Genomic DNA, 26,149 nt, shown 5'->3' with positions numbered 1-26,149 from the left:
TGCTTATGAATATCATATTTCATTTCTGCCATGTCTGCTCCACTAGATGCCACTAAATCTTACACACTGGTCCTTTAAGTCAACAGCCATGCTAGTGGCTCTGTGAAGCTGAGCTAAAGGCTAAAATCAACATGCCAACATATGTTGATATGGGTTGGTCTTAAGGGAGCTGCTCTATAACCACTAACATTCAGCTGCTCATCTCTTTACACCTTATCAAGCAATAACTTCCAGCTATCAGCAATCACAGACATTTTCTTTAGAAAATGCACATTTCCTAGTTTTGTTCTTGACATAACTTATGTACTTTTGCTGCTTGTTAAACTCATTTTAAATACATCTATCACCTTGATACAATATCTCAATACTTCTCTTATTATTATTATCTTTGTGCCTCTTTCTCTCAAGGCTGAGCAGAATGACTTAATGACTTCTTGGTGGAGCTGACCTCGATGGATCATGCTGAGATAATGAGATATTTAAGCCATAATAAAGTGAAAACATGAAAACAAGGTTTAAGTTGTCGAGGTAATGGTAGTTATAATTAAAACATTATTTTGAGTTGACGGCAGTAATCAGTACTTGTCATCTTGAATTAAAATAATTAAGTTGTGGTCTTGAACTAATAATGGGCTTAAACACATCAGCAACCGTGGCCGCTTTTGACCTCCGTATTGTAACACACTCATAATTAATGCAAGTGAATGCATTTGGTTTTGACAAATTATGGAGGTTTAATCACTTTCAATCACTTTAAATATTTGTGGTGCTGGTTAGGAAATAACAAGGCAACCAGGTTGAGAGAATCGACAACAATATTGCTGTAAATAAGATTTTTTTTTGGGTATGGATTATGTAATCTGACAGGCTTGTGTAAAAAAAGGCAACACAAGGATTTAACTGACCATGGTGTCCTAATGTAACACATGCTGACTAAATATCAAAATCCCAGTCTTCCCCCCCTTTTTTTTTTTAGATGCTAAGCTGTCTCACTGTGAATGGGGAGACTCATCCGGCTCAATCCCGTCTCAACACATTCTGTAATGGCCTCAGCTGACTCCACAGCCCAGTGTCCTAAATTAATTTGGAGAGATAAGACAATGAAAGAGCAAAATGTTCAAATAAATGGAGAAATATCATTAAAAAAAAACCAAATAAATCAGTAAATGTACAGGTAATTGAGAAATATAGTACACAAAAAAATGTAGAACCCTTATAGTAAATATAAATTTAATGTATTTTATTACATTTGAGCAGAATTTATTTCCCTTCAGCAGGATATTCTTATTTATTCTATGTTTAATAATCAAATGCTGTGTCCTAATTTACTTTTCAATTTAATCTACTGGTAGTAGTGGTTTAGAATAACTGGAATATGTTGGGTGTAAATGTGTGTATTTATGGCCCTCTGGTGGTGACATTAAGCAAATTCTTTACAGGTTTGAAGACAAAGAAATCTCCAATAAAAGAAAAGCAATTCAGCTTTAAAACATCATATATCAACATATGAGAAACCGCCTTCAGTCCTGTCTGGACATCAAGTGACCACATGCTGATTAGTGACATTAAGCAAAGCAAATATGTCAATTCTTGTATCATTTTATTTCTCAAATGTACTGTATACAGTCACAGTTTACAACACAGCCTCAAATTTAAATACACAGCAAAATAAATTCATTTCATACAAAATTAAATCTGAGACATAATCAGTTGTCATTATGATCCTTCACTACTAAACTGTATACTGTCTTTCAGTTAATTTTTCCATCAAAGTTCACATTTAAAAGGAGACAAACATACAAGATGTTTTGTACAAGCCCATTAAACACAAAGAATGCAAAACAATTCAACACAATTTGACCTTTTACACGTCATTGGTCCTGTCTGTTTTCAAGATGGCTTTGATTTGCTGAGCTGTGATGTTTTCATGTCATAAGCTACGATTCATCATTTCACTGTTAAATGCGCAGCTGTCTGTCAAGCTACATAAATTGATGCAGGTAAACTTTTAAACAGAATGGCCGACGGGATCTTCGTTTGCTTTTTCACACAGGTGTATGACCAAATATTTCATTCATCACTCACACTCCAAATAGATGAGAGGCAGATACACACACTTACAGAGCAGGATCCCCTCAGACAGCATGCACATTATAGAGGTTGTTCAAATTATATTTTTTATGTAGCCAGCACTGTAGCTAAACAGCATACAATAATACATTTCTGTTTCTTGTCTAATGGCAGGAGCTACAGAGAAGACGATGTTCAATTACACAATGAATCCAGAACTGAAATCCGACTACAAATCTAAACAAGGAAGATAAAGCCACCATTGGTTACTGAGTTCGTTGATAATGCAGTGTTTGAACAACCGATCAGATTAAAACCAATCACACTTCTCATCCTATGTAATCACTACCATCAGAACAACCTGTGCAGACAGGTTGCACAACACAACGACACTGTAATGATTAACCTGATCTTGTCTTTGTTGGAGGCCTTTTGCTGCATTGTTGCGTCAATAAATCATCAAGCAATAAATCAATTAATAAATAGATCAATAAATAGTTACTCATGATTGTAACACTTTGATATACAGCATATTTCAAGGTTTATTTGTGATTACTTCCATTATTTACATCAGCACAATATATACTGCACAACCACTGTGTGCATACAGGTCACACACACGCACACACTCCATCTTGTACAAACACATGCTCACTCAATGAAAACCTACAGTGACGTATTTCCCAGATCAGTCTCGTCAAGAGTTTTACAGGTCCAGTCACAGAATCATACAACAACAAAATAAATAGTAATCCTTTAGTGTTTCCACACAGACACTCACACTTAGGAGCTCTTGGTTTCATAGACTTGTGCATGAAAAAAAAAAAGACTGGCCAATCCAAATGTTTTGCTTCCAATATTGTGTCTGTCGTTCTTAAGGACAGAAAGGGAGGTGTAAGCTGAGGAGCTGCTGGGTTTACTTAAGGATTATACAAATGGATTTGCATGTTTTAGCACGACAAGCTGTAAACGTGTTACCTCTGCCTTTTTTCCAAAAGTATACCATAAATGCTTATATTGTTTCCTACTGTATCTTCCAGGCTGCAATTGTCCAGCAAAGCAAACATTTAGTTTTTGTCAGAATAACAAATTAATGCATGCTAGCTTGGTTAAAAGCAGGAACTCTCACAATTCAATTTGTTTTGCCAAGAGTTTCGGAAACTCTTCTTTCTTAGTGCATTTTAGGACAAAAACATCTGAGCTTTGAGAGTAGGTGACGGAACAGGAAACTTTCAACGATAATAGTGGACAAATTCACATTGTGTTTTTTGTGATGTCAGTGTTTGTTTATTGTTTGCCTTCCATGTTGTCTTGCAATATGAGCTTCCTTAACAGTCCCTGCCTACAAAACTGAAATACCAGCTCTTGGTATTGTAACACTGACGAGAAATTAAGGTTGAAATTAGTTCTATCTCTGTAATGGATTACCTTTCTTAAGCAGGTTTTGCAAGTACGTTTTCATAACATAATGAACATAACTGAAACCACTGGCAGCCTGGAAGTTACTTAGAAAGCAATATGCAGTGTTATGGATATGTTTTGGAAAATGGTTGGTGATGAACACATGAAGTATTCATGTTATACAAGGATAAACATGCAAAATCCTGTGTGGTCTTGTAACTATAAGTGCAAAAATCAAATTCAATTATCCTTCTTAATCTGGACATATTTAATTGGACAGTTTACATGGTCAAGTTGTCAGAACAGGAATGGATTTTTGTTTTTGTTCATGGTCTCTCCGAACCCGCTGCCTGAGAGCAGCTGTGGCTGCAAGGGGACTCCACCTCCGGCTTGCGGAATGGAACCTCCCAAGTGGTGACTCCCTCCAAAGAAACTGGATTGGACCATTCCTGCTCCCGATAAAAGGGGTTCTGCCCCTATTTCTGATAAAGGATTCCCTGCCGGAAATCCAGACAAGCCCACTCCAACCCTGGTGGGGTTCATGTTAAATCCAATTTGTGGACTCCCTCCTCCAGAAACAGGTTGTACCATTCCAGTTCCTGAATGCAGAGGAGCCACCTGAGCTGCCTGAAGCATATTTAAGCCAGAATGAGACCCTCCCATGGAAAGGGGTGATAGCTGAAACAGGGGAGTTTCACTGGAAGGATTGGCAGCTCCAAAAGTGGGATATGGTGCACCATAAGACGGTGCATGGATGGAACCAAAAGGACTGCCAGGTTGGGCTGATGTTTCAGGGAGGGACACCCCTCCAACAGCCCCTGAAATGACCATAGGGCCAGACACCATGCCCCTGACTTTAAAAGTGCCTGGGAAATCAGGAGGAGTAATAGGACGAAAGAGGGATGAGGGGAAGGAGGGAGTACAGTTTGGAGTATTCCAGCAGAGAGAAAATGCACCAAAGCAGAGCAGAGAGAGGGGTGAAAAGAGTTATATATCTGCTGGTTAATATACACTAGTCTCTATACAGGGTAAGTTCAGTAGTTCACCAATGCTCACACACACACATACACACACATAACAACATCTATACACTACAGCGTGACCACAGGGGAGGGTTGGTTCAGCAAAACACAGAATCACAATAAGCTTTTTTTCATATAAACCTATTGATAGATATTTATTTCAGTCATACTTTCTCCTCCCCTCTCTGTCTCTCTCTCTCTGGACTCAAGACTTCAGCAAAACAATCACGGAATGCATTTCAAACATTACAGGGGAATGACTGATATTTAGTATATCTGATTTGCCAGTCTTTGAAGTTGATCATGCGTCCATTTTAATCAAGCGTACCACAGATAATCCCACATGAAACCTTCGTCAAAAATGGTGTTTTTCACCAAGGGTGAAGCATGTCTACCTCTCCTTACCAATTGCTTGGGTCTGGGTGGCGGGTGTGTTGATAGGGGGGCGCTGTTTGGGGTTAGAGGAAAATAGATTGTCCAAGTCAACCAGCGACGCCCCCACCGAGCCCAGAAATGAAGCAGTCTTTCTATGTATGTCCTCTTCTTGCGTTGTTCGCTTTCCTGCAATAAAATAAAGGTCCAATTCTACTCTAAAAGGTGTTTTCTTTAGGAGACAGGTCAGAGAGGAAGAGAGAGCAAAGCGGGAGAGAAGGTTAGTTAATTAAGATTGTTAGCTGACTGCTGAGAGATGGAGGAAGATGGAGGTGAAATGGAGAAAATGGAAGAAAATGGTCACACATGCTAATGACCTTTAACTTTACACAAGAAAAGAGTATAGTTATACATAAATGCACATTAACATATATGCAGGCACACAAACGGTTTAGTATTTAGAGTCACTATTTTGAGCCAAGCACTCAACCAGCTGGTATAATATTGATTACAAACAAGCACAAATTTGAGAAAACATGAATAGATAGATTGAGTTGATTAAATTGATTTCATCAGAGTGAGGCACTGAATTGCTGAATATAAAGTGGACAATGAAATTTTACTCTTAAGAAAATGGATGAATCACAGAAATAAGCATTCAGGCAAATGTGAAGTGCTATTTACCTGTGCCATTGCTAGGTGCGTTGCTCGGTGCACCCCAAGGATCACTGGTTTTAGATCCTCCATCTCCAAAGGGGTCACTTGAAGGGGGATCTGAGGGTGGAGCAGGTGAACCCCATGCATCATCTGTACTGGCTGGAGCTGCCGCTAAAAAGGCAAAAATAAAAGGCAGGCTCAAATAGGACATAGCAATAATATACAGATCTGACCAAAATTTCAGTCTAATGGTTTTATTTCTGTGATAAAATATTCTAAACACAAGATTCTGTCACTAGATTTTTCCATAGCCTTAACATATAGCACATGGCTTCGTTCAGCAATGGGAACTTGCCCAGGTGTCCTCACATGACCCAAGTGCAAAACTTACATCATATAATGGTGGCAATAGTGTGATATATGGCTACATGAATACGCCCATTTACCATTTTACATGATAAGAAATGGTCAGATATGAGGGGGGGGTCATAAACCCTGTCTATGTTTAAAGATGGTCTCTGACGTCCACTGACTCCTGGTCAATGACTCTGATCCCCTTCTGGTTGATGCCGTTTTGCATTTTACACAGTCCTTGCCAGATGCAAATTTCATTCACTGAAGAGGGTCATGGGACACATTTATGAGTACTGGAAAAAGCTACTAAGTGATCACAGAAATGTGTTCCCAAATTCCAAGAATGAATATCCATAGTCAAGCTTTGTTATTTAATCTTACCTGGGGCTCCCCATGGGTCATTGTCTGGTTTGGATGCATCCCCAAATGGATCAGAATTATCAACGACTGAGGAAGCGCTTGTCCCATCCCCCCAGGGATCTCCGCCCTTTGTTTCCACTTGTGGATCGGATGGGGCCTCCCAGGGATCTGAACCAGTGGCGGGTGGAGAGGTGGCAGGGGCTCCCCATGCATCTGCACTGCCTTGGGTTTGGTTCACCTGAGGGGCATTGAAGGGATCTGAGGCCTCATCTTTTGGTGGGCTGGAGGGCACTGCAAATGGGTCCTCCTTAGGGGGTGTTGTTGGTGAGGTGAAGGGGTCATCTTTTGTAGGTGCAGATGGTGCCGAGAAAGGATCCTCTTTAGGTGGTGTTGTTGCTGCAGCTAAGGGGTCATCTTTAGTAGGTTTGGATGATGCCGAGAAAGGATCCTCTTTAGGTTGTGTTGCTGGAGCAGCAAAGGGATCATCTTTGGATAGTTTGGATGGTGCAGAGAAAGGATCCTCTTTGGGTGGTGTTGTGGGAGCAGCAAAGGGGTCATCTTTCGGGGGTGTTGATGCCGGTGCAGTAAAGGGATCATCTTTTGGGGTGTTAAAGGGATCATCTTTCGGGGTGTTAAATGGATCATCTTTTGGAGCGTTAAAGGGATCATTTTTTGGGGTGTTAAAGGGATCATCTTTTGGGGCGTTAAAGGAGTCATCTTTTGGGGCGCTAAAGGGATCATCTTTTGGGGTGTTAAAAGGGTCATCTTTTGGGGTGTTAAAGGGATCATCTTTTGGGGTGTTAAAAGGATCATCTTTTGGTGTGTTAAATGGATCTTCTTTTGTGGTGTTGAATGGGTCATCTTTAGGTGCATCAAATGGATCATGGTTAGACGAACTGAAGGGATCTGGTTTATCTTTCGGAGCAGCAAATGGATCCTCCTTGTCTTTGGGTGCATTGAAGGGGTCTGAACTATCTTTTGTTGCGTTGAAAGGGTCATCTTTTGGTGCACCAAAGGGATCTGAATCATTTTTTACCACAAATGGATCTTGTCCATCTTTAGATGCAGTAAATGGATCAGGCTCATCTTTTGGTGCTGCAAAAGGATCTTCTCCATTCTTTGGTGGCGCGAATGGATCTTCTTCAGTTTTTGGAGCTGCAAATGCCTCTTCATGAGTTTTGGTTGGAGCCCCCCAGGGATCACTGCTGGCTGCTGTGTCAGTTGTGGCAGGTCTTGCGGGTGTGCCCCATGGATCAGTGGCCTCTTTTGGTTCTTTGGGGGTTCCCCATGGGTCTGGTTTCACCTCCTCCTCCTTTTCCTTGTTCTCTGCTTTTCCTCCTCCCCAAGCATCACTTTTCTCCTCAGGGCCTTTGCCTGCATCCTCCCATTTCAGCTCATCTTCACTCATTTTGGCCTAAGATATGAAAAATGCAAAATTAGTAAACACAAACAATGAATGGTTTCTTTAGTGGTCTGGCTAAATCTGAGTTTTCCTTTTAACTTAAGTGATCACTACTTCACTTATTTGGTACTCATGATAATCCCCACATCTGCCTGGCACCTCCAGTTTTTGTAACCAGGAGTCAGTTTGCCAAGAACGCTATCTTCATCTGCCACCTGACTAACAATGCATCAGACCCCTTTACCTAGCTTTGCAGGTGGTGAGCCCAGATAGCCTATATAATAATTCCCACCAATTTGATTTCCATTGCTGCTAATTCTACTCTAACCATGGGATTATACTGTATGTTTTTAACGTGACTGATTTTTTTCTGCTACCGCAATAGCCATGTTTCCTCAACACAGATATTTGTCTTTTCTGAACATGCTAATGGATTAGAATACCCAGGATATACAAAGCTTACTCTGTAATGAAGGCCACAGGTTTAAGAGCCAACTGGAACCAAAAATTCTTCTCAGTATGGTCAAAAGACAACTCTAATGGGAGTAGCAGTTTCTAAAGTCCTTTTTTTGATTTAAGTTTGTAAACAACTCTATGATCTTGTGTGAAATGTTCTGTTGTTTGACTTTTTTTTGGGATGAACATTTTACCATTTATTGCATACTTTATAGTACTGAACTTGCTACCTCTTATTTACCTGTCAGTCTGTATCACTACTAATACTACTTATCCATCCACTTACAAAAAAAGATAAGCTTTCTCAGATTGACGTAATATGTTAAGATTGGTTTCCCTAACAGCGTTCTTGAAGCAGGACAATACAGGAGCAATGGCTCAACAGTAGAATATACAGGGGGCAATTCAATACAATAGCAAAAAATATTCAGGAAAGTTCAGTTGAATTGAGACTTTGTCAGATGAGTGTTGACTATGGTTATTTTTGATGCCATGGTTTGTGGTGTTGTATTGGTATAGTATTGATACTAATGTGTCCTCTTGCTGTACTTGCTATATGCTCACCCTCCTCTCTGCCTCTTTCTTCTCAGCTTCCTGTTTAAGACGCTCCTCTTTGCGGGCATTAAAGGAAGCAGTCAAGTCGGCCACGGAGGGTATATTGTCTATGGAGGGAAGCCCTGTGGCCCCGGCAACGTAGACTGGCTTGTAGTTGGGATCCTTGACAGCGTCCGAGGACGAGGCTATTGTGAGGGGTTGGAAAAGAGATTGAATGAGATTTGTGCTGGAGAGAAAAAGAGAGACATAGACAAGTAAAGAGCATTGTTCAAAACAGTTGAAACAATGGAAGCAGATGTAGGAAAGAGGGGCTCACCAGCAGAACCTTTTGACGTCTTCTCTCTGGTCTTGAAAGCAAAGTCTCTTTCTTCCTTTAGTTTCTCATCGTCCTCCATGAGAACAAGGACAACCTTGGCCTTCTCTCTCACATTTCCACCCTGGGACAGATATGCTCACATTAGCCTTTGACCTGGCTCTGAACATTTAAACAAATCATATCTAAACCTGAAAAACTTCTGTTTAAACCTGAAATAAAGCCCAAATGGTACAGGTTCTTACATGACCAAAAATAACTAAGGGTTCTGAAGCTTGTACTGTAAGTGTCAAGCATTGTTACTCTAGAAAGCTTTTGACTCGGCTTTCTTATATCTATGTGAGACAGACAAGCATCTATTGTGATTCTTAGAAAGTGCTGGCGCTGAGGTTACAAGAAATATGACTACATAATCAGTGGATATTAAAAATGAATGCTCTGTACTTTACAGGAATTAGGTATCACCTGATCTTTGCCATCCTTCTCTACAAAGCGGTACTCTGTGAGGGCTTTGACAATGTAGATGTTGTCTTTCATTTTCAGAAGCACGCGGTCATCACCAGTCTTCAACAGGTACTCCAGCAGTGTCAGGGACTACAATGGAAAAAGCCGGACCATAAACAAATGTACGTAAAACTAAAATATATATATGGTTGAAAGCAAAGTGAACTTTCAATCCATATGGTTTTCATCAAAACTGATGCTTCCAACACCCTTTTGTTTTCTGTATAATCAAGGAATTCATGTGACAAAACAACAAGGAAAGGAACAAAACTAAATCTCTGTGTAAAGTGCAAAGGCTTCAAAACATATACAAAGCCAGTAGTGGACACTAATGTAACTGATGCACCAATACAAAGTCACATGGCTGGCAAAGTTATCTTTTTTATGTTACTGTGTTGTTGATACCAATGACTTAATAGCAGATGTGGCAGTGCAGTTTACACCTCCACTGAAGGCCAGATAAGTAAATCCTGTCATGTGATGGAACAGCGAGTGCTTTCAATTGAGCTTTAACTGTTATAAATAGCTGCTCAACTGGTAAAATCTCAGTCTTTTATAATTTGTTTATCCCTGTGCTGGTATGGTCAATCTAATACAGACTAATCAAGTTTTGTTAACATAGTATAACACTTCATTCTAAATCAAATTTAATCAAACAGATACAGATTCTGATGTTGATTAAAGGGCTAGACTAATATAGTAGGCTGACACTGAACTCTTATTGCATACTGGATATTGTCCATTCAGTGTCCTCTACCCTTGGATGTGATCCTTGCTGAGCATAGCCAAGCAAAACCTGAGCTGAATTTTTAATTTCTCTGCATATTTTATATGTAAGTGTTAATTTATGTTTTCTTATAAATGACCTCTTCATTTAAAGCCTAGTTTATTTCAGCTTTTACCCATTATTGGTCACCATACAGCTGCTAAGCCTATAAGAATGAATTGGTCTGGGATTGAAGGCAGAACTTTTGTGTCCCATTGCTTACTTTTGTAGGGACTTACTTAACCCTAACAGACCCATGGGGGCGTCTGCGATATCGGCCTACATTACTGTCTTCCAGAGGCTGTAGCAGGCTCAGTTTTTAAGGCTGAAGATACTGGTATTATATGAAACTAGATGTCCTGAGGCATCCATTTGTATCAACCATGTCATGCTAGCTTGTTGGGAAGGGGGCTAAGTAACGTTCCAAAGTTAGGCTAAATTTTGATGAGGGAAAAACTGGCATGGCCATTTTCAAAGGGGTCTCTTGACCTCTCAGCTCAAGATATCTAAATGAAAATGGGTTCATTCTGTACCCACGAGTCTCCTCTTTACAGACATGACCACTTTATGCTAATCCCATTCAGTTTTGGGCAAAAACCATTTTGCATGCAGCATAAATGTGTTATTTTCGCCTATTCTAAAAGTGGTGTATTTGAATATTTCTGCATACTGGGGTTACTAAACAGTCTTGGGATTGGATAAATTGGGTATGACTGGAGAGCTGAGACTCTTGTGGATTCAATGAGCCCAAGTGTATTCATGTGTGATGATGTTAGTCCCCATAGTAGTCATTTCATTGTAGTGAGACCATTTTTTGAAACTTGACCTCACTGTATAAAATGACCTATTGTGACCTCTAGGATTATCACAATCTCATGAGTGCTTCCTTAAATTAATTATTCAATAATACTATATATGAGGTGCTCCACTCCAAATAGCAGCTAAGTACAGCTAACCTTGACAACTCAGCTGTATTTTGACAGTATTGTGTAAAGAACATAGACTAACTTGTCAGAGATAACTTGCAGGGCAAGTTGACCTCCCTGCCAGGCCTAAGCTTCAGGGTATTTAAAGAAAAAAAAAAGTATTTTAATATGTTTTCTAAACTAAAATGTTTTATACAAGGAGTGTAGCTACTTCAAGGAATAGCTGAGTGTGCAGTCCAGACAGAGAGTGCCGCTTAGAACCAGAACTGGAGCAACCTGCTTGCAATCCGGAGAGAGACTCACTGAGAACAGGCAGAGAGCAGGAGAGTTTCTGCCAAAAACAAGCAGCAAGACCGGGGGAGACATGAGTGCAGCTGCTTGCTAACAGTTACAGCAGAGAGCAGGAGGGAGGACAGACATCTCACTTTGCTGCTCTAAGCGGCGACTCTGCTGCTGCGGACTCACAAAGCAGGCACTGTAGTTTATAACTGTAGCGTCAGTTGTCTGACTAAGAATTGATAACACAACAATCAACAATCATTCCTCCTGTGCATGATCATGTTTTGATTCAGACTGCGCACTAAGAAGAGGGGCTATTCATAAACAGGTCTGTTTTCAATGTTTTTGTGAGAGAGAGAGAGAGAGAGAGAGAGAGAGCGGGGCAAGGGGGCGGAGCGAATCAATGCACTATACGCAGCTCTACTATGAAATAAGATTTTACCCATTTAAAAAAAAGAAAAAAAGTAGAAAATAAATATGTGGCAGTCAATGTTGATATTGTGGCGGACCACCACAAATAAATGAATGTATGGGAAACCCTGAAGTCTATGTATTTATTGTGTACGATCAGAGGAATGTTAATGATTTTGCTCACAGTCCTTGTTTTGAAAATAAGGCTACAATTGAACCTTTAAATGGCCTCAGCTGACACAAGTTAATATACATTATTCCTCCTCCTTCTGTCCCCCACCTTGTGGATGTGTCTCCAGTTCTTGTCGTCTTTCAGGCGTTTCCAGAGCATTGTCATGATCTCGTTGCAGGCCACTACATTGTAGGTTAGGTCGGAGATGTCTGCCATCTGAGAGCTGGACGGGCCCCATGGGTCATTAGATGTCGCCTCTCTCACCTGCAAATGAAGCAAAGTAAGAAATGTCAACACACATAAAGGTGGTGGCAGTCCAGAGATGCCAGCATATGATAAGAAGCAATCACTTTAAAATGTCAGTGTCTACTGCACTGTAGCAAATCTTCCTTGCCATTATCTCCTCTCATCATGCTAATGATAAGTAATCAGTTCTGCCAGGATGTTACAGATCATGTCTCATCAGATCAGCAAGAAATATGTCCCCACCTTTGCTTGGCTCCAAAAGCCTGAAGTTCAGGATCAATGAGCATGTCTCACTATGACTTAATAAGTCTTTATTATTGTTATGTTGTAGAAACATTAACTTAATTGTTTGTCCTATCGACCTCTGTTAACCTCTTCATCTCAACTGCTGGGTTTATCCTTTAAAACTCATGTTGTGCAGACAACCATCATTCTAAACCATGGAACTGTATTAAAATTATAGTTAAGATAAAAGGCTTTACAAAGATGCCACAAATGTGATGTATTATGCACCAATGTATACCCTTTCTTACTGAACATCTATAATATATGTTATTTCATGTAGCGTTATTAAAAAATGGCATTTTGGGGACATCCTTGTGTTCTAAGGGTTTAAGATGCCCAACAATGTGATCACAATATTACTGTCGAAGTCTAATAAAGGCATACATGCCACAGCAAAACTTACAAATTGGCAGACTGACAAGGTTTTAGAGATTACAGCGAGAGAGTATTTTATTTTCTGCTTGAGGGAAAATTCAACAGAAATATTGGGAACAATAGGATTGACACCGTTACCCACCCTTCAATTCCAGTGTCCCTTACCTTGACCTCAGCCTCAGAGTAGTTCTGGACCAGGTTCTTCAGTTGTCTGCGAAGCATAGAGGACGTCATGGTGTCTGGTGGGGGGGACGAGGAATCAAACCTCCACGATCTGATTCAGAGAAAACTAGTGAACAATCCTGCACCGAGTTGGCACAGAGAGGACCACAAATACATACACAGAAACACAACACAAACACATACTTACCTTTTCAAAGGTACACCTTTCAAAGACTAATATTTGTGTAGCTTGAGTGCAGTTCCTGGCTCAGTGAGCATTCATCCTGCTGGTCTCTCTTCCCCCTGACTGCATTGGTTTATCTCAGGATATCAGAAACAAGATCCTACAGCTGCAGAGAGGAACCAGTCAGCACACACACACACACACACACACACACACACACACACACACACACAAAACAAACAAAAACGCTGAGGCAGGATTGGCACTGAGTGACAAACAATTATGATGTGCCCCTGCAGAGGTGCGCCACATTTACGACTTGAGGTGTGCCCACACCTGCTGTGGGTGGCAGCTTGTGCATTAGTGTACGTTTGTCATAATCACTGCGACAAACACAGATCCTCATCTAACAGTTAACGTTAGCTATCTAGCTATGCTAACGTTAGAAGCTAGCTCATGTAGGAAAATCAATCCCACGTATTCAGTTGGAGGATGATCGGTCTAACCCACATCAACTGTAAGTCGACGTGCTCGCAGGTTAACATGTCTGTCATAATACGCTTCGTGTTTTCAGGACCTCGGAGAGCGACTGAAGACGGCCAGCAGCCGTCAATACGGCTAACGGCCGAGCGTCGCTGTCATCCAGCACCAATGAGCTGAAATATATCACACTTTAGCAACCAAAAGAAGCGTTATATTTCGACTAAACAGCAGCTACCTTCAGTTCAAAAACACAGCCAATGACGCCCGCTATTCCGTGTATAAGAAATGCAGATTTACAGCAAAAATAATGCACTAACCCTGAGAAGATAGTCAGGAATCTTCTAGGAGACGACGCGACGCTGCAGTTTCCGCTTCCGCAGTTTTCAGCACCTGCGTGTCCCCGCCCCTCACGATATATTTTATTTTTCCCCTTGAAAAAATACACTTTTCTATCAATTAATGTTTTATGTTTTAATATAAAATGGGTTAAAACGCAATAACAATATGCCTCTTGCTTTAATACAAAATATATTTTTTTCTTTTGTAGAATGACGAACCTATATAACATTTCAGTTGTTTTGAATACTATGTAAACTAACGCCGTCTGCCGGTCACGACGTCGCCGCGCGCGCGCACGCACGCACACACACACACACACACACACACACACACACACACACACACACACACACACACACACACACACTTCAGAAAAAAAAAGCTGAATAAATGAGTCACAACCCACAACTCCCACCTCAATAACAGTTGAATCAAGATGGCGGCCGAGGGCGAGTACGAGTCGATCCTGTGCGTTAAACCCGATGTCAACGTTTATCGCATCCCGCCGCGAGCTTCAAACCGCGCATACAGGTAAAGAAATAACGGTCGACCGCTAACGGCTCTGTAAAATATGGTTTAACGGTCGTGGGTGGTCGGTGTTGCTGTGTTTTGTTCTGGGCATTGCACTTTTCACCGCTCGCTGCCAGTACATACGCGCTTTCAAATCACGAAGAGGACCACAGGCGGTGTGTGAAATGTTGTGGAAGGGCCGGAGATGAAAATACGTTTCCAGTGGTTTAAAGTTGTAAAGCTGTGGCCTGTTTTCTGTGCCGCTTTGTTTGTTGTACGGAGCGGTTGAGCTGTCAGAGATGTGACGGGGGTATTCGTCATCATCAAACCACACCGGTCGATAACGGGCGATCTGCCAGGAGATGAATGTCCTCTTTACACAGGAAAAATTATCAGTTTGAGAAGCAACGTTAAAGGTTTTCTGGCTGCACAGTATTTTTCATGAGGTTGTCAGTACAGATAAAAACTTTTTTACAGATTATACATTAAAATTAACCAGATTATTAAATAATTAGTAGCCTATGTGTTGTCAAATTTGTGTAAATCAACCAAAACGGTTTAAATCGGAGTAGACACAAGATAACTAAAGGGATGAGAGATAGAGAGAAAATAAATAACTTTTCACTGTTTTTGTTTGTTTGTATTTTTTCTTCTGCACTGGACACTTTCACCTGTTCATCCTTCTAAAAATCCTTCAAATGAATCACAGAAAGAAATAAAGATAAGATTGACCCTGAGTGGAAAGTGTTGCATCCAGCTGCATATAGAAAAATACAAAGTATGCACAATATATAATCTCCATATACGGATACATACAAAATACACTATTGTACCCCTAGTGTGAAGAGTTTACACTATTCCTACAGTAATGGATCACTATGAGTGTTCAGTAAAGTGGCAGAGCATATTTAAAAGACTTAAACAATAAAAAGGTGAACTGCTCTGTAGAGCTGCAGTGATTAGTCGATTAATTGAGCTCATCAACAGAAAATTAATCTGCAACTGTTTTGATAATCGTGTCAGTAATTATTTTAAGCAAAAAGCTCCTCAAACTTGAGAATTTTAAGCTTTTCTGTGTCATACATGATAGTAAAGTGAATATTTTTCAATTTTGGAGTGTTTATCAGACAAAACATTTTAAGCCATCGCCTTGAGCTTTAAAGGACAGGTTCACAATTTTTCAAGTCTGTCGTAAAACAACAGTCAGGAGCCCAAATGAACATTGAACAGGTTTTTCTTACTGTAATCATTCCTCCTGTTCATACTGACTGTTAGAAGATCCCTTCATAATGCGCTTAGAAAGTAAGTGATGGGGGCCAAAATCCAAAAATGTATTTAAAAGTTTATCTGAAGCTAATATGAAGCGTGAGGAAAACCTCTTTCACTGTTCATCTGGGCTCCTGACTGTTGTTTTAAGACAGACTTGAAAAATTGTGAACCTGTCCTTTAAAAAATTATAACAGCATTTTTCTTTTTTTCTGACATTTTAATGACAGAACGATAAATTGTTTAGTTGAGAAAATATTCGGCAGATTAATTGATAATGAAAAGAATCATTAGTTGCAGCTCTACTGCTCATAACAGACCATAACATGATATCACAAGTAGACATTTACTCTATTTTAAAGGGTCAAAAGCCAAAAATGTAGAGAACCACTGGTGTAAATGATAAGGTCTGTTTAGGTAGTTATTATTATTATTATTATTCCTCAAGTTTTGTTTACGACTGCAACAAAGACATACGGGTAACACTGATATGAGTAAAATATTGATGTTACATCATGTTTGCCTGCAGGGCAGCTGACTGGAAGCTGGATACTCCAGACTGGTCTGGTCGAATGAGGATCACCACTAAGGGCAAAGTGGCGTACATCAAGCTGGAAGACAAAGTCTCAGGTATGACTTTACTGTTAATTCTACCTTAAAGTCACACTGAATCAAACTTCCTCTCTGTAATGTGAAGGTGCTACTAATGCTGACATGTCTGTTGAGAATCAACACCCATCTCTACATCTCTACGCTGCTGTTAGCCACTTTCAGCTGTTTTCTTTGGGTTTTTCACTGTGCAAACTAAAACTAAAAAGAAAGGGACGCTTGTTACATGCTCACAAGCTCACACAAGCTCAACACTGCATCACAAGTCCACTATAAACCAGCTGAATCTTAGCTCTGTGATAGATCGGTGACCCCCAAACTGGCTCAAGCTCCGCTCTAATTCGGATAAACAGTTCTGAAAACGGAAGAACGAGCTATTTTTTATTCTCCTGTTGTAATTTCCTCTCTCGTCCTGCAGGGGAGCTGTTTGCTCAGGCGCCGGTGAAGGAGTATCCTGGTGTTGCAGTGGAAACGGTCAGCGACTCCAGCCGATACTTCGTTCTGCGGATACAAGATGACAACGGTGAGGATGTCGATAAAACTAAAACGACTCCGAATCATTACTTACTTTTGGTTCGCACGACTCCGAAACCATTTATCACAACTGCCTGATAGAAGCTGATTCGAAACGATGAAGTTTCGTTCCCGTTTAACCAGTTATCATCACCTCCTCGTCCGCAGGTCGCAGTGCTTTCATTGGTGTTGGCTTCATGGACCGAGGAGACGCATTTGATTTCAACGTGGCTTTGCAGGACCATTTCAAGTAAGCAGTGACTGGGTGGTTTAAATTTTGTTTTTATTATTGTAAACAAATCTTATGTGTATGGTATTTCTCATCAATTTTTAAGGGATTCAAAGAATAATTTATCTTTCAAACAACTACAAGAGAAAATCTCTGTCATCAAACATACAAGCTACCTTCAGTTTCCCCTTCAAAGTATTGATAGTATTGACTGTGGTGTCAGATCCGACATGTCTTGCATTCTCTACTGTTCTGTATCTGTAGCCATCTGCAGCATTTGCAGTCCGTATCAAAACAAGACGCCTGCTGTAGTTTTCCTGAAAACTGCTGAGATGCATTGTTTATTTCTGTATCAGTGCTGAGATGCTGTATGTGTGTATGTGTGTGTGTGTGTGTGTGTGTGTGCCTCCCTGCAGATGGGTGAAACAGGAGAACGAACTCAGTAAAAGTGCCCAGCTGGGAGATTCAGGACCAAAGCTGGACTTGGGCTTTAAAGAGGGACAGACCATCACACTCAATATAGGGGTAAGAACCAGCATGTTCAAGGACAGGTTCACTATTTGTCCTCCATCACTCACATCGTAAGTGCATTATGAAGGGATCTAATAGTCAGTATGAACAGGAGGAATGATTACAGCAAGAAAAACATGTTTCACTGTTCATTTGTGCTCCTGACTGTTGCTTCAAGAAAGACTCTAACCATCAAAATGTGAAGCTTTTACTACATTTTCTAAATGAAATGAAACGGCGAGTGTAGAAAAGTGTTTAGAATTGGGAAGTACTTATAATAAATCATAAATGACACAAGATTTTAATTGGCTCTTTAAAAATATATTTATGCTACTAAAAATGGAGCTCAAGTGTAACTGGAGATTTAAAGCAATCAAAGTCATAATTTCCATTTCTGTTGCCAGTTTTTCTGAACACACATACACACCCCAGAACGCAAAAATATTATCACGTCTCTTGTCAGTGCATTAAAGAACAGGTGTCCTCTATCTGTCGTCCATTAAAGCTAAAAGCATTAAGCTAGATGACATGTGATTAATCTAACGTTTATTTAAAAAAAAAGTATCATGAATATCTGAAATGTTTTGTGTTTTTTCTTTATCTTTTAGCAAGGTAAAAAGAGGGATAAACCCCGCCCACAGAGCACAGGTGGGTTTGGACTCCTCCCACCACCACCTGGAGGCAAGATAGCCCCTCCTCCTTCATCGGGCTCATCCAATCACAACATAGTCCCCCAGACAGGAGGAACAGCGACAGGTGAACAGCACTCAAATGTTTCAAGCTGCACCACACGGTTTCCTGTAACAGCTACCAGAACGACCTATTTTCTTAATTGTCGTGTTAATTGCTGACCGTTTAACGACTCGTGTGTCTTTCAGCTTCAGGCTACAGGGGAAAAAAAGTGAAATGTGTGTCAGTCTTTAAGCTACTTTTTAATGAGCTCTCTGTTTTTTTTTTTTTCTCCCTCTCTGTCTTTGTTTCAGGCTGTCTGTTGGAGCTGGACAGTAGTAACTCTAACACAGTGGTTCAGCCAAACCCTAGTTTAGATCTTTGGGGAGACTTCTCTGCTCCTGCAAGGTAGAACACTAATCTCCTGTTAATATAATGCAAATGTAGCTGTTATATACACATATATATACACTATATGGCCAAAGGTATGTGGACACTCTTAACATTACCCCCATATGACCATATGCAGGTTATACATTGCATTGTTGTACACCAGCAGCACTGATGATCATTCATAATAAGCTTCTACATACAGCTTTGAACTTTTGTTTTTAGTTGTTTTATACTGTCTTCATGTATTTTTATAGTAATATTTTTAATTTAACATTTCATATTAGAAATATATATGTACATTATGCACATAGACATAATTAAAACATATTTTTATATGATCATATTACAAATGATATTGCCCCCATCGATCCCATTTATTATAAATTTTACTTTTACTTACTGTACATTGCTGTTGATCATTTCCAAAGCATAACCTTAATTTTTGGCAATTTGTTGACATTAATGTAAAGTATATAAACACTGGAATTGTCCTTTTGATATTTAATGTAATGTCAGCAGATCAGAAAGGAAACGCCCTTTTCCGTCATGTTCAAATTAACATCAGTTTTTGTGTTTTTCAGCTCTGTTCCACCACCATCACGACCAGAGAACGCTGCCAACTGGATCCAGTTTTGAGTCCGCGGCGCGCGGTTACGTCAATCGCGATTCCCATCTCACCCGCATCTTTGTCCGTAGCTTCCTGTGCATCACACCGCGAGTAAACCTCTCACACACAATGACCCCAAAGCAGAGACGTGAAAAACCCCCCACAGAGCTGTAGAAACAAATCATGGCATCATTTCATTTCAGAAAGAATCATAGTTTCTTTTTAAAAATGTTCTCGACAGGAAATGAAGCATTAAATCTATTAAAGCCATTACATGATATGAGCCATTTCCAAATAATATTTAAGGGCTACGTGTGATGTCCTGAGTAGCAGGTGCTCCTCTTTTATGTGTCTGCGTCGCCTCCCCGGTAGATGGCTCTCTGAACAGAGGTTTATCTTCTAATGTGGAGTGTTTCTGTCTCTCAAACGGCTCCCCCTGCAGGCTGTAGAGAGCGCTGCACCTCGAGAACAACGCTTCACAGAGGCACCAGTGCTTTCTGTAACCTACTGTGAATAATTTGCAGACTGACATAACTCGGCTTAAGTGAACTATAAGACATAAAGCAAAGATTCTGGTAGTTTCTTTAATATTCTACAATTGGCACTTAAATCTTTTTTTTTTTTTCAATCAGTCTTAATAGTTTTAATGAAAATGAGATTTTGTCTTTTTCCTGAATCATTTTGAAATTACACTAGAAGAGTGTCTAACTTGTTATGAATTCTAAACAAAGAACAATTTGAGCTACATAAAGCCCCTTTACCTCACTGGCAAGACTTTTTCACTAGTTTTTAAGAGAAGTTAATCCCCTTTTTATGACTTAAAAGTGGATTAATTGACTTCCCATCCGCACACTGTGAATAATGGAGAGCCCGGTCCTCAGGCTGGAGGAAGTTTGTCAATCAAAAATCAAACAGCTCAAAATTTCTGTGTTTATAATTTGGTTTAAAGTGTGGTTTGATTACACAACAATAATATCAAAAGGTTCGGGTTAGCTTTTTTTATGGGATATAAAATTTAAATTCTCAACATTTCCCATTTTCTCTGAACGCAGATGCAACCCTCCGCTTAAACCACCTTTATAAAACATAACACACATCTACTTATCGCCACAGGAATCAGAGTTTATCCATTCTACAGTATATAACGTGTTTATAGAATCACTGAATCTACAGGATACTGAACTGCAACATTAACATTCCTTTCTGAGGTATTTAAACTATGAATTTTATTTTGTGTTTACAATGCAGATGTGTTTACTACTGTGTGCTTGTTATCAGCGGGTGTATTTTGTCGCAACATTGAAATTAATGTATTAATTTCCAAATCTCAGACATGCGTCGTGCCGTGCCGTGTCATTTCAAGCTGTTTGGTGCATTTTTAAGAATGAAATAAGCTCAGAATTAGATATTATATATTGCATATCTGCTGAATGTGGCGCAGCAGTAAATTAAAACACTACTGACATATTTACAGGGCTTCTTAATCCCAATCAAGTTTTTTTTTTACCTCTTATTATTTTTACCTCTGAAAGCAACATTTCATCCCAATTAATGTTTGGAAAGTTGAAATGAATAAAGGAGGTGAATCAGAGCAGGAATGTAAAGCTTTCTGTTTCAACTGGCAGGACTTTGTATCGAGAAAGTCCTATTTTATTCTTTTAAGGCCTCTTTGAGATTTGTTTTTGACGTCATCAGATCAGAAGGAAGCTCTAATGTGGGGATTATAAATCGTAGAATCACTTTTTGCATTAAATCTATAGTAAATGAATGTTTCTGCATCCCCTGCACCTCCTAAATGCTTCTCTTCTGTTATAATGAGAAAACAGACTTAAGGGGTGACTTACCATCTTATTCCGTTGTGCCATTTACAGCACAGAAAAAGAGTTTTCATATGAATGATGAATTAATTTATCTGCTTTTTCATGTTTACGAAATTATCACGAGGCTTTTTAAAAGGCACAGACAGCCCTGTGTTGAACTCATGGCCTTCGGTACTACATATGTTAGGGATGGATGTAAGAATAGATCTTGATAAATAGAGTATGAGAAGTATGGTTTCAGATGAAGAGGCTGTTCAACACGAGTCTGAAACGGTACTGAGTGGTCGAGGGTTTACAGCAGATCCTGCTGTGAAGATTTAGACAATCTGAGGAAAATATTTGTAACTTACAGGCATAGTCTGACTTTTTGGGAAATGCTCTTATTCACCTTTGTTTGATGAGAAGATTGATCCCACTCTTATGTCTGTCTGTTAAATATAAGGCTACAGCTGGTTAGCTTAGCTTAGCATAAAGACTGGAAAAGGAGGGAAACAGCTAGCCAGCTTCCTAAAAGGGATTTACAAGCACTGCTGACACGCAGATCACAAATGGTCCCGGGTCCCATTTCACAAATGATTGTCACTCGCAAATTGCGGATAAATTTGCAAGTCCTACAGTCCCCTCGCATGCTCACGCATGGACCACAAGTATGGTGTTCCTTTTGGATTTAGTAAATATATAAAAATTGATGTGAGGAAAAAGTGATATCATGTTGCAAGTCGCAGCTTTCATGTTCCAACGGGCCCTTGGATCTGTACAAAGGAAACAAAATCTGCCTAGTAGCATCTCTAAAGCTCACTAATTAACACTAATTAAATCTAGTTTCTTTATATTTTCCAAATTGTTAAAATATTCCTTTTAATTTATTATAATACTGAGTGGCATTCTACCTAAAGCATTGAACCTATCTGATGCAATGATCCCCGTTCAGACTGTAACATGAACCAATGTGCACTGTTAGAGATGACACCAGTCTCAACAACATCTAATGATTGTCTTACTTCATCTGATGAATGTCTTAATGGCAGCAAATGATATGTTTAATACTGGCTGATTGTGACTTTAGATCGTGTTTACAGGACTTTGACAAATGAATTGTCATAAACATTTCTTGACTGTGAATTCATTTGTTTGCATAGATTTTTAAAGGCTTACTGTGATCAGATCACATGAACTGTATTTAATTGGCGGTAAGATACAGGGCTGATTGATATCTTGATGATATGTTGGATATGTGTGTTGTGTTTACATTGCTTGTATTGCTGGCTAAACTATAAAAATGTGTCCCATTGCTCACTCATTCCACTCTGGCTGTAAAATCACTGGACTAACACTTTTGATTTATGACCAATTTAATGAGAAAGAGGCAATAAATCCTTTCAAAGGATGTGTGAAGTCTTGTCCTTATTTTAATAATTACAGCAATAGTTGCAAAAAATACACCAATCAGTGAATTCACATATTTCTCTCAAGTTTAATTTGCATTGATAAACCAGAGGGTGGTGCTAAAGCTCTGTTCTGATAAACCAAAAACAACTTTACTTCTCTTGACCCCAGAATCATTGCAAACCAGTTGGCTCTGATGTGACCCCTGGGAAATCAAAACAGAGACTATAAAAAGGATTAGGGATAAAATTATTTAGTTTTCCAGGTTTCTTTGTCACTAGCAGACATACGTCCCCCAAATAACACCCTAATATACCTTAATCATCTCTTAATCTGTCCATACACTAGGGGTGTGCCCAAATACAAATACATTATTCGGCAAAGCACAAATAGTGGGTTTTATACAAATATTTGTTTCATACAAATATTTTAAAATTATTTGTTGGGGGTGTTCCCCAGAGATAAAGCTGAGCTACTGACACAAGCAAAGTGCTCCCAAGAGACTCTCCATAACCTGTTGTTCCTCTTCTCCTTTCCACAAAGTTAGGTTGTAAAAAATAGGCAATAAATGAAAAGTGCAAAGCAGTAATCTCCTTTGAAGCTCTTCCCTACACATTACATGGGTGTTATGGGTGTATAAATAGGTAGAGGTCTGTCTGCAATGAGGTGATGAGTAAAGTTTTATCTCAGTAATCAGCGCAATCGTCTATGATCTGGGAGACTCCAGTTCAAGTCCCGATGCGGGGACCTCCTTCATAAGGTAGTTTATTCATGAACACTTATTGTAACACTTTAATTTTCTAAAATTAAAAGTGTCATAAAAACAAAAACAGGATTTTTTTAAGCCTCTTTCCACTTTTATTCAAATACAAATACAAATAATTTTGCTGCCTCAACAAATACAGATACAAATACAAATACTGGGATCTCTGCACATCCCTACCACACACTTTGTAATATAAACTCAATGTTTCTTAAACTGCTTCACTTCATTCCTCAATTTCATTTGACTGTACAAGCCAAGATAAATATATCCTAAATGACTAGTTTAAACCCTTTAGTCATGAGTGTAACAGCAACTTTGTTCTACAAATGATTAAATACGTTGAAATTAATTTGTTTTACTTCTTGAAATCACTTATTTAATTCACAATTTCTTAAAAATAAATATGAAAAGACGTTCTAACTTAAGAGATTTTAACGCTTACATACTGTTCATATTCTGACTCTTCACAATATCTCCTCATAATTAGCGTCTGTACACTATTTCTAAATCTATTTTTTTTATTCATAAATACATTTTCAGTCTGGGTGATTAATGACGCTTTCAGAGCAGAGTGTAATAAACACTCACAATCACATTATATGATGGCATTATGTCACCTAAAAGAGGAGAACATAACAGTCATCAGGATTTCAATGAATTTCATTGAATGTGAAGAATGCAACAACATGAGTGATTTTTAAGTAAATACAGAATAAAATACACGGAATGAAATATTCCTATTTTTGTATATTCTGTTGGGAAAAGTCATAAACTTTCCAGTTAAAAGAAAAGAGTTTTTTGCTGCTCTTAAATGTAAAAATGGGTTAAAAAATGGGTTGAGTATGTGAGTGTTCAGTGATTCTGTCTCCCTAGTGAATAAATGCATGAACTCATTTTTTTAACATCATTATTTGCTCGAACAGAATGATTATATTGGACACGGATGCTTCTGACGTCAGATGCAGCTGTAACTCTTTTCAACACACTATGCGGGCCGAGTATGTTCCTATCGTTATCTGCCGTAGCATAAGGTCAAGAGGGAGACGATAAGTCACAAACAGCAGTGTGATATTACAGGGTCACTGGCGCTGAAGAGGTGTCAGACTCGGGGGAGGAGGGTGATGTATTGGCCCTCGACACAGAGCAGGAAGTCAGTGGTGACAGAGATGCAACCAGAGGAAAAGCTTGTTGTTGATTTAAAAATCATATGTTTGAGGTTGTTTCTGTTTTAACTCTACACATTTCTTTTAAATACGTTCTTCTATACAGTGGATGAAAGTAGATTCAGTCAACTGCTGTACTTAATTACAATTTTTACATACTTTATTTGAGCTATATGCTGACACTATGACAGTTATAAATATTGTAGTTTTATATTTCACTACCTTTTCTACATTTAGTTGTTTAACAGTTTAATTTATTGTAGCTTCCTTATGAACATATGATTAGTTTTTGCATTGCTGTAGAATTTTTAGAGTCTGTGTGTATCACCAGAATAATTATTTGTTTTAAATTGTACTGTAATAAATGAATATATGCAAAAAAACAATTAGATATTGAATAATACATATAAAAAAACTCAAATTGGTAATCTTTTCCTCTTTCTTAAAAGGACCAGCATGTAAGATTTAACAGCATCTAGCAGTGAAGTTGCAGATCTCAACCAAATAAATACACTGCATGAAACCAAAAAACCCACTTCCTGCTGTAAAGAAGTTACCTTGATGAAAACAGACTGCACACGCTCTGTGAGCCCCATACGCCCATGGAGCTGAGCTGGCTAACTTCCAGTGTAGCCCTTCAGCTAACTTGAATGGGGACAAAAGAATTCAATTGTGCGGTTCTTCGAGACTTTCATTATCAAATTCTTGTTGGGTTTGTGATGCTCAAAAAAATGTATCCATCGTTTTACAGCCGTCCCTTCTCCCATGATTGTGTACGGGGAAAAATGCTTTTTGGGCACCTGTTGAACTGGGAAGTTGTAATTCCACAGTTTGGCCACTATATCAAACTGGGTCACCCTATAGTGGCTGTGGAACTCTCGAGAAAAGTGAAAGGTCCTCTCTAGTGCCAGTGTTTGGTTTGTCCGTTTGGGGCTACCGTAGAAACATGGAGGTGCAACATGGCGGGCTCCATGGAAGAGGAGCTGCTCTCTATGTAGATATATAGAGCTCATTCTAAGGTAACGAAAACACAACAATTCTTAGTTTCAGGTGATTATACACTAATTAAAACATACTTATGAATATAATCCATTTCTGCCAAGTCTGTTCTGCTAGATGCCACTAAATTCTACACACTGCACCTTTAAGTGCTACTTAAGCTACTTTAATTACTTCAATAAAGGATCTAAGTACTTCTTCCACCTGCCTTTGACTATTGTAGGGCAGAACTATCCCACCATTACACCCTCTGTAAGAAGCAGGATAGTTAGGAAAGTCACAGTAGAGGTGAAAAATATTGCGTGAGGTCGGGACATGACCTCATCGAGCAGTAGCTTTTAGCTCTGCTGACAGACAGAAAAAGAAAGCAACAGACAGCTGAACGGACAGACTGAGGGCAAGCCGGTGGCGGGTTCACGTCTCACCGTCCTCCTCTGAGCTTCAGGAGGGACACGATTCATCTTCCTCTGATTTCCTCGTTACCTCTCTTCGCCCTTGAGGCCGTTTTAGGCTTTCCATATTTGTCTACGTTACCTAAAACTGTGACCGCACAGAACGTCAGATCACAGGTCCGCAGGCTCGAACTCTATATGTGTGGATGCATGAGAAATATTT

The 26,149-nt window shown here is 39.4% G+C and overlaps 2 protein-coding genes across 7 annotated transcripts; one reads left to right on the top strand and one right to left on the bottom strand.

Annotated features, from left to right (window-relative positions):
- Positions 1–1,583: 1,583 nt before the first annotated feature.
- epn1b (epsin 1b) lies at positions 1,584–26,149 on the bottom strand. 6 transcript variants are annotated; one of them, XM_067611935.1, is made up of 11 exons: positions 25,960–26,149; positions 13,297–13,438; positions 13,092–13,200; positions 12,129–12,284; positions 9,428–9,556; positions 8,966–9,086; positions 8,659–8,834; positions 6,258–7,650; positions 5,550–5,693; positions 4,899–5,054; positions 1,584–4,337 (listed from the first exon to the last, which is right to left on the bottom strand). In XM_067611935.1, the coding sequence occupies exons 3-11, from the start codon at positions 13,158–13,160 to the stop codon at positions 3,769–3,771; spliced, it is 2,913 nt and encodes a 970-aa protein (XP_067468036.1). In that variant the 5' UTR covers positions 13,161–13,200; positions 13,297–13,438; positions 25,960–26,149; the 3' UTR covers positions 1,584–3,768. The 6 variants fall into 6 exon arrangements, with proteins under 6 accessions (XP_067468036.1, XP_067468037.1, XP_067468035.1 ...); XM_067611936.1 differs by lacking the exon at positions 25,960–26,149 and adding an exon at positions 14,749–15,277; XM_067611934.1 differs by lacking the exon at positions 25,960–26,149 and adding an exon at positions 14,510–14,585.
- necap1 (NECAP endocytosis associated 1) lies at positions 14,510–22,607 on the top strand. Its single transcript, XM_067611940.1, has 8 exons — positions 14,510–14,625; positions 16,400–16,500; positions 16,898–17,002; positions 17,161–17,242; positions 17,638–17,746; positions 18,340–18,487; positions 18,715–18,808; positions 19,375–22,607. Exons 1-8 carry the CDS (start codon positions 14,531–14,533, stop codon positions 19,427–19,429), a joined length of 789 nt encoding a protein of 262 aa, XP_067468041.1. The 5' UTR covers positions 14,510–14,530; the 3' UTR covers positions 19,430–22,607.

The sequence above is a fragment of the Thunnus thynnus genome, chromosome 15 (assembly GCF_963924715.1).
Source record: "Thunnus thynnus chromosome 15, fThuThy2.1, whole genome shotgun sequence".
Lineage (NCBI taxonomy): Eukaryota > Metazoa > Chordata > Actinopteri > Scombriformes > Scombridae > Thunnus > Thunnus thynnus.
The sequence above is the reverse complement of the archived record's forward strand: the minus strand, read 5'-3'. Positions and strand labels throughout refer to the sequence as shown.

Bases quoted from the DNA above. Each gene is read 5' to 3' on its own strand.
- epn1b (XM_067611935.1), bottom strand. From the start codon at position 13,160: ATGACGTCCTCTATGCTTCGCAGACAACTGAAGAACCTGGTCCAGAAC. The intron at 9,087-9,427 runs GTGATACCTAAT...TATCTGTCCCAG, and splicing joins AGAAGGATGGCAAAGATCAG to GGTGGAAATGTGAGAGAGAA. The intron at 5,694-6,257 runs GTAAGATTAAAT...TTGCCTTTTTAG, and splicing joins TGACCCATGGGGAGCCCCAG to CGGCAGCTCCAGCCAGTACA.
- necap1 (XM_067611940.1), top strand. From the start codon at position 14,531: ATGGCGGCCGAGGGCGAGTACGAGTCGATCCTGTGCGTTAAACCCGAT. The intron at 17,243-17,637 runs GTAAGCAGTGAC...GCCTCCCTGCAG, and splicing joins GCTTTGCAGGACCATTTCAA to ATGGGTGAAACAGGAGAACG. The intron at 18,488-18,714 runs GTGAACAGCACT...TCTTTGTTTCAG, and splicing joins GACAGGAGGAACAGCGACAG to GCTGTCTGTTGGAGCTGGAC.